The following is a 9,107-nucleotide window of genomic DNA, read 5'->3' on the forward strand; positions in this document are numbered from 1 at the left end:
TTATATCCACCACTTGACTATCTCATAGTAAAATTGAAGGCACCAGAAGACACAGATAATTTGATCCTTTGATGTACAAGGACACAGATAATTTGATCCTTTGATGTACAAGGAATGGTATAATGGTACACAGTGTGTTGCCTTGATGCAGGCCTGTGATTGGTCAGATTTTTCTCCTGAACTCCTTTACTATGAGATAGTTCAGGGATGGACGGACTACAGAGGACGACATAGCATGGTGCAATCAACAATGGGTCTCTGACAATAATGAAAAAACTGACATAACTCAACTGTATACATGTATATTAGTTTTAAAGCCATCATTGGTTTTAATGATTTTAACTGAAGTGTTTGGAGATTTTTGTTTTTGGCAAAAAGTAAGCAATAAAACACTAAGAATTTTAAAAACTACAGTAAAGAAAATTTTGATTGTAAGTTAGGCATTTTGAGTCATTCTATCGTTTGACATAGGGTTCTGATATCTAGTTGTACATGGTTGGGTAAGTGTGTTACTGTGTGGTATATCTCTACGTATGTGTTTGTGTGTTACATCTCTAGGTAGGTGGTCATATGTTATAAAGCACATTCTGTTGATGTGATGGAAACTTAGTCCAATAATAAATATTGTGTACTTTTTCTCATTTTGTTGGTGTTTTTAGTTCACCTGGCACTAAAGCTGCAAAGGTTCAGTGTTCCCATATTTCACTTCAGTAAATGCAAATTCCCCACAGAACAATCACTGTGATGTCACATGTACAGGGGACACAATGTATAAAACAGCAGTCATGACATAATATTCCGTGACCCAACAGATGACCAGTCGGTAAGCTGTATACAGAGGTGAATGTGGGGACCAAAATCAACCCTGAGAGACATTATCAAAATCCAAGATGGCTGCCACAATCGCCATCTTGAAAACACTTTTTACGTCATCTGACCAGGATGACCTATTGGATCATGCACCATCCGTTGTTGTGCGCCGTCCGGTGTGCGTAGACTTTACATTCAAACGACTTCTTCTCAATAACCGAAAGCTCCAGGGCACTAATACTTGTCCTGTAGCATGCTGGGATGAAGGGCTACCAAGTTTGTTCAAATGAATGACCTTGACCTTTATTCAAGGTCACAGGGGTCAAATAGGCTGAAATATCTTGATACAACTTCTTCTCAATAAACAGACAGCCCAGGGTGCTAATATTGGGCCTGTGGCATGCTGGGATGAAGGGCTACCAAGTTTGTTCAAATTAATGACCTTGACCTTCATTCAAGGTCACACAGGTGAAATAGGCTAAAATCTTTTAAGCAATTTCTTCTCAAAAACCTAAAGGCTCAGGGTACTCATATAAGGCCTGCAGCATGCTTTGATGAAGGGATACCAAGTGTGCTCAAATAATTGACATGACCTTCATATAAGGTCACAGGGGTCAAAAAGGATAAAATCTTTAAACGACTCCTTTTCAAGAACCGAAAGGCCCAGGATACTCATATTAGACATGCAGCATGCTTGGATAAAGGGCTACAAAGTTTGTTCAAATGAATGACCTTGACCTTCATTCAAGGTCATAGGGGTGAAATAGGCTAAAATCTTTTAACGACTTCTTCACAAGAACCGAAAGGCCCAGTATACTCATATTGGGCTGCACCATGCTGGGATGAAGGGCTTTCAAGTTTGTTCAAATGAATGACATTGATCTTCATTCAAGGTCACAGAAGTCAATAAGGCTAAAATCTTTAAACGACTGTGTTGTATTGTGCCAAAAGTCAGATGAGCATTAAGGTCCATGGGCCTCTTGTTGAACTTCGCAAGTTCTATCGGTACAATTTAGCTGAACTTGCATGAAATTATCCTAATATGGTCTTGACCAAGTGTTATTATTTCTGGGGTCATTCCCAAATAAAAGATGACCAACATGAGTAATTTTCTATTGCAAATGACCAAATAATGCTCAAAAATGTGTTTTCCCTTTATAAACTATAGTAAACTTAACCCCCTCCCCAGGGGAAACCTGAGACCCCAGGGCCATGAAATTCACAATTCTTGTAAAGAGTCGCAAAACCTTTCAATCTATAGAGAGTATCTGGTTCCATCAAATCTGTGAATTCAGAAGAACATTTTTGAAATTTTAGCCATTTTGACCCTTTTGGCCCCGCCCCTCTGGCCCCTGGGCGTGGGCCAGGACCAATATGGATATGACGTTAAAATGCTATTTCAGGTTAATAATTCTAAGCCAGTTTGACTAATTTCCTATGAAAACTAAGCAAATAATGTTCATAAATGTGTTTTTCCTATATAAACTATAGTAAACTTAACCCCCTCCACAGGGGGAAACCTGAGACCCCAGGGTCATATAATTCACAATTTGTAGAGGGCCTCCAGACCTTTCTAGCCATGAAGAGTATTCGATTCTACCACATCTGTGAGTGGAGAAGAAGATTTTTGAAATTTTAGTCAATTTTACCCCTTTTTGGCCCCTCCCATGGCCCCCTAGGGGAGTGAGGGTCATATAATTCACAATTTTGATTGACCTTATGCCTTAGAAGGTTGTGCAAAATTTCATTGAAATTGCTTCAGCGGTTTTGGAGAAGAAGTCGAAAAATGTAAATTGTTTATCGTCGCACGATGGACAATAGGCGATTATAATAGGTCGCCAATGCAAGAGACTTCGTCTCAGGTGACCAGAAAATGTTGCGTCATTTAATAATATGAATGTTTAGCAGGGGGAGGAAAGGCAGAGCACCTGGAGGAAAAGCACCAAACAGCAGTCACTACCTGGCAACTGCCCTACGTGAGATTTAAACTTGTGACCCATAGGTGGAGATGCTTGCGATGATATACCAGAACATCTTAACCACGAAAGGTCTTTTCACATTTAGAGTATGAAATTTTCACATTTCAAAACGAAAAGAAAAGTATAACTGGATATTTCAATATTAAGCACTTAGACATCGATAGTAAATACTTGACAAATATGTAGTTTAATGTGAAGTTAGATGACCTACAGTTTTCTTTGAGCCGTCATAAGTCATCAATTAAAACAAAATCATATTGGTAATGATTTCAGTTTTTATTTCATAAATATACAGTAAATTCATTAATCATTAACAAGATTAATCATTATATATTGCACTTAATTTCTGTACACATTTAATAAACATACTCTAGGCTTATTATCCTGACACTAGGTTTCAAACTGTAAAACTTGTGTCAGATAAAACAGCATCTACAGTCTACACTGGAGTATCTAGTATCCTAGGAGTGACATTGTCCAAACATGTATAATATACCTTGGACTGAAACTAATTGATGATAAATAGACATAGGGTCAGAGACAGTGTGATGAAAATTGATCTATAGACAATACAATGTAGTAAAAAATGAACAAGAGAAACTAAGCATGAAGTTTCAAAATACAATAACAATTGTGATGTATGATATTCTATGTTGGCATATTACAGAGTTATCTGCCCTTGCAGGTTAGTATTGAACAAAATGATGGCATTATAATGGATCCCTACCTGCAAGCTAGGAGGTAACTCTGTAATCATTCTCGGCCCCCATCGGCTGTCAAGCTATCGCTATACCAACTGACAGAGTGAAATGAAGGGAAGTAACTCTGATGGATGAGAATGCTCTGTAATATGCAAACTAAGAAAGACAACTTCAACCAACAAACATTTTGATTCTCAGATGGAATGTAAAATCAGTGTTAAAAGATAGATAGTCTTGTTTTAAATAAGTTATACACCATATTTATTTTTTATTTGTAACTCCTTTTCCACAAGTCTGCCACACCTAATGTAAGTAACAACCTTCTGAAGAAGTCTGTCGATATACAGTACTAGTCAGTATGATACAGTTCACCACACACTCAGCATATACACCTGCTCAACAGAGTCAACACATATTCTGAATCCAGCCAATATCTCAACTTCAAATCATGTTCTAACTGTTCTTCATGATTAATGTTATACAAACAATCATCTTTTTTCCAGGGCTCGGAATTTGGCTTCTGAAATATTAAAGAAAAAATTATAAACCTTCCACACATATTATCATTTTAATTGCAATTTATACATTTGGGTGATGATCACCGACTGGCAGATCCTAGTGTGCAATTAAAGATGCTCCACCGCCGACAGAGCATAGATGATATTAATCATTTGAACAATAATTGGTGTTTAATTGTGTATATATATGCCTAATTAACACAAAAAATTATATAAAATAATTTCTTTCGCCTTTGGTGCATGCGCAATCATTACTTCATTCCATATAGGATATAGTGTCACAGAATTTTTTCGGGATGCAATTAATTATTTTTCATATTTTTAACTTGAAGTAAAATTAGAAGCTCAAACTTTTCAATGGTGGTAATAATGTTAAGTAAGTAACTTTTGTAACTGAAGAAAGATACTAAATCGTCTGCTCCTGTTTTTTATTGTGAAAAAATACCATTTGTCAGCGGTGGAGCATCTTTAAATTTTGTGCATGTTGTCGTGACAGGATAAAGTTATGATTAAACACTTGGATCTTTAAAGGCTAACTACCATTTCGAAACTAAAATGAAAAGTTTCTTAAAAATGATTATAAGAAAATATAAATTGATGGCAAACAGATTACAACACCAAACAAAGTTGACAGGAAAGATTCATTTTGCTGTTTTGTGATCTGGCATACTAGTGATAGTCAACTGATGTGCGGTAATTAGGATACAGCGGGAAACAAAAGACACATTATAAACTAACATTTGATTGATTTTAGTTCAATTGTTAAGAAGGTGATAAGTGATAATAATTAACGATAAGCTAATAACATTTGTGATTCTACAAAATTATCTTTCTTGTTTCGCATTTACATTTTAAAAATTAAAAGCTGTTTCAGAAAGGTAGAGGGCCTTTATTTATTATTTATTTGATCTTACCTAGACGCTACTGGTCTGACAAGGTCATTCATTTGAACAAACAAATATTGTTTCAATGAGTTTTATGCTTACCTAATCTCTTTGAGTAAACATCTAGTTTGTATGCTGCTTGCTCCAAATTACTGACATTTTCTTCAATATGGTCAATTTGTTCTAAATAAGGCTGGAGAGTTTTATCTGGTAAGTAAAAACAAGAGCTGTAGGGTAGAAATCATGTCATGCCCCAGGTGTATATTGCTGTAGGGTAGAAATTGTGTCATGCCCCAGGTGTGAATTAAGACTTTTCATCTACAGCAGTAGTAACTACAATATTTCAATAATTAGCCCCCCTTCACACAGGAACAGCAAATAATCTAATGATATAGATTATAATAGAATCAAAACCCCCCTTGCTTTCCCTAAGATCAACTATATAAATTGTACCAGGGTATATGAGCCGAATATTCATTCTTCCCTGTTGTTGACTTTAGTCAATTAATTAGGATGCATTTGTACCTGTGTAATTACATATTTTTAAGTGTGATTAGCAGGAAATGAAAGCTGTATTAATTCAACAAAGAAGAAACATCAAAATATCAACTTCATCAACGACGAGCAATAATATCTGATTATTAAGTCTTCTTGTTTCTATGTCTGCCTGCAGTGTTACCTCCCCTTTGAGGATTATCAATACATATTACTGGTAATACATATTACTGGTAATACGGTTATAATGGCTATAAAAACGTTTTTGTTCTCAGTCCTCAATAAAATCAGAACATGATGTCACTGCTAACATTATCTATAAGCTCCCCTCCCTTCACAGCCCCTCCCTTCATGATGAGGTTATGGACATTTCACAAATTTAGACCTACATTTATCATTGAGTTCCTGCAGCGATGTGCTTATATCTTGTGCCAGATTCTTCATTTCTGAATACTTAGCAATTGTGATTTTATTCATGTTCTCTAGCAATTTGTAATCTTCAATTGTTCCTGAAAAATAAAAAGATGTCAGTTATTTTTCACTTAAAAAATCTTTTGGTCATTTTTAAAGTACATATATATATACAAAACATCTAAGCAGGGATTTTCCTACAGTTTTTTTACAGGGTCCAGGGTCCATCAAATTGGGAAATTTTACGCGCCATAACATGAAATTGGGAAAAATTACTAAATAAAGAAAAATACTACTATATGATTTAAATTTTTTATTTATTGTACATCTGAAATATTTCAGGTTGACTGTAGTGTTCATTCAATCATTGTACTGAAATATTTCAAATTTATAAGTCCCGAATCGGCTACAAATCTAACTAGTTCAAAGTTTTCAGTCACGGCCCACTTTTGCCTTATCAGAAAATTTACACACTGAAACATTTGTTTTATTACTTCTCGATTTTTCAGCGTTTGATTCAGGTTTTGTTCTACAAGCATTGAATGAACACTTGAAACATTTGTATTATAGTTTATGATTTTCCTGTTTGCGTCACATGACATTACTCAGACTTTCAATTTTAGATTCCGATTGGGAATTTTTAGCTACAAATTGGGAATTTTAGCTAAATTTTCGGAGGGGAATGGGTCCGTTATTCGGCCCCAGATTCTACTGTAGGAAAATCCCTGCTAAGAGTCATCAAAGAAATTTACATCAGCCTATCTGTATAAGAGAAGTTTTGACTGATTTTTAGCTGTACAAGACAAGTTGGACTCTTTGTTTTATAGGGATTGCATTTGACACAAATTGAAGCAAATATTTGGCATAATGGCAGAAAATTATCCTCGATATTTCATCCTGAGTTATATTATCAGTAACAGTAACACAGACTGGAATATGCCTCTTATGTTTAGAATACATGAATTAAAGTGATGTAATATATTTCGATAGTTGATGTAATCAAACCAGTAATTAGTAACACCGACCCTCCATTTCTCCTCGCAGATATTCAGCTGTTTTCTGGAAGGTCTCCCTACAAAGCTGAACGACATCTGGTGGTGGGGGCTCTTTAGCCTCTGTAGCAGTCTCAACCACTGCTTCCTGCTCACTACCTGAAGTGTTGTATATATTTTGACTTAAACAATAGAAATTTTACACAATTTGACATATTCTGTAAACTGCATTAGTGTATAACATTAAATGTTCGTTGTGTATAAACTGAATTCCTTTGTTTCAAATTAAAAAAAAACATTTTTTCTTTTATATAATTGTCACTATTGTTCCATCGGGTTACTATAAATATTTCCAAACCAACAAAATGACTATTAGGCCTATAGCTCCAAACCATGAAACTTGAGACTTAATTTGTAAAAGGACAGTATACAGTTTTTAATTCAAAGAGTGAGACACCATATATGTGTAAAAGGAGCGGGTCGGTGTGGTTTTGTAGCCTACATAGTGTTAATACAGTCTCTGTCACTCAGCTGACGGAGCATGCTTCTTTGGCTCAGTTGGTAGAGCCGTAGATTTCCATGCCTGAGACCCGGGTTCGATTCCTGGTCGGAGTACTTGACAGGAAGGTGTATTTTCCCTGTTCTTCTAAATTGGCACCCAACTAAATAACCCATGGAAGGTGGTTAAAGGGTCTTGGGGTTGAAATTTAGGAAATCTCAAGAAAAACAGGGGGAGTAGTGTAAAAGGAGCGGGTCAGTGTGGTTTGTACATAGTGTTAATACGGTCTCTGTCACTCAGCTGACGGAGCATGCTTCTTTGGCTCAGTCGGTAGAGCCGTAGATTTCCACGCCGGAGACCCGGGTTCGATTCCTGGTCGGAGCACTCAACAGGAAGGTGTATTTTCCTTGTTCTTCTACATATGGTATAAAAATAAGGACCAAGGAACTGTCAATAGACATGCTGGGATTTGTGTATATAGATAAATAGGAACCTGACCAAACCACAACCAAATATAAAAATGAATTAAGATAAATGACCAACGTTTCAAAAGTGTCCTGTTGTGCTAGTCTAATAATATTGGATTATCCTTAACACTGTTAACGTTAAAGTAGGGACCAGTGAGATTAGTATGACATTCATCACTTAGAGCACAGGTTTACGACGCGCGCGCGAAAAAAAAATACTAAAAAGTATTTTTAGGCCTAGTATTTCTTTTTTTGCGTGCGTCGTAAGCCTATGCTTAGAGTAGCTAGGTAGCTTGTCGGAGGATCATTCTGGATCGGGGAAGCAGTCTACATTATGCATTAAACATCTCGTGTTGTTCATCAATATAATTACTATACATAGCTCATGAATCTATATCTAGTTGTCTATAACTCGATATTCTGTAACAGGAGCGAGACGGGCCCAGTTTGCAACGATGTCAAACTACACCCGACGCGCCCCTAGTGCAACCCAGGTTCGTTGGGTATTATTTAATATGCTTGTCTGTTGGTAGGAGGAAGAACAAACTACCGGGTTTAGACGATAATGAACAGTTTATTATGACTATAACAGTAACTATTTACAACATACATCACACATACATCAACACACATATTATAACCAGCCCCCTTTCCCGTACCTAATTATCTATTACAGTTTTATTCCCATCTAATTACTAAATATAAAATAGTCACCTATAGCCTAGTAGCGGAGCTGGCAGCACGCAGGAACTTAATCCATCAGACTGCCCAGTCTACTAGAACTACCCCGAATTTATCCCCATACCCGAGTCTAGGCAGCCAATCACAACAGAGAAAACACAGCCACACATTTAGGACATCTCACGAGAAATGAATGCACGACACAAACACTACCACAGTATAGAGAAATACAAAGGTCACAGCACAGGTACACAATACACCTACGGACAAAACAGCTTGACTGGTTAGCTTGCCTAGACAGTAAACATATAAATTAATGTCCCCCGCTACACTTCCATGGCATGATATTTTTTATGTTGTGGGTGTTTTGGGATTTTTACTTCATCACCGATAACATTGCAGTAAGATCAAGATGATCTCAACTAGACCAATATAATTGAATGAGTTAAACTTTAAGATATGAATACCAACATTTATCTTTTATGGTTCAATATAGCAATTAAGTCGACTTACATTTATTGTCACTCGATTTCGACCCGTCATCTCCACCTCTTTCGGCCATTGTTGATTTTTCCAATGATACCATTATTGACTTGTGCAAGTCTATGTATTGCACCTATTCAGGTTAATATAGCCGATAAATTATTGCGGACACTATACAGTGCCCTCA

The 9,107-nt window shown here is 36.4% G+C and overlaps 1 protein-coding gene across 1 annotated transcript; it reads right to left on the reverse strand.

The window, feature by feature from the left end:
• Nucleotides 1-3,050: 3,050 nt before the first annotated feature.
• On the reverse strand, nt 3,051-9,103 carry LOC138322901 (biogenesis of lysosome-related organelles complex 1 subunit 2-like). Its single transcript, XM_069267114.1, has 5 exons — nt 8,951-9,103; nt 6,824-6,949; nt 5,777-5,896; nt 4,995-5,099; nt 3,051-4,010 (listed from the first exon to the last, which is right to left on the reverse strand). The coding sequence occupies exons 1-5, from the start codon at nt 9,021-9,023 to the stop codon at nt 3,979-3,981; spliced, it is 456 nt and encodes a 151-aa protein (XP_069123215.1). The 5' UTR covers nt 9,024-9,103; the 3' UTR covers nt 3,051-3,978.
• Nucleotides 9,104-9,107: the final 4 nt, after the last annotated feature.

This window comes from Argopecten irradians, chromosome 5 (assembly GCF_041381155.1).
Source record: "Argopecten irradians isolate NY chromosome 5, Ai_NY, whole genome shotgun sequence".
Taxonomy (NCBI): Eukaryota; Metazoa; Mollusca; class Bivalvia; order Pectinida; family Pectinidae; genus Argopecten; species Argopecten irradians.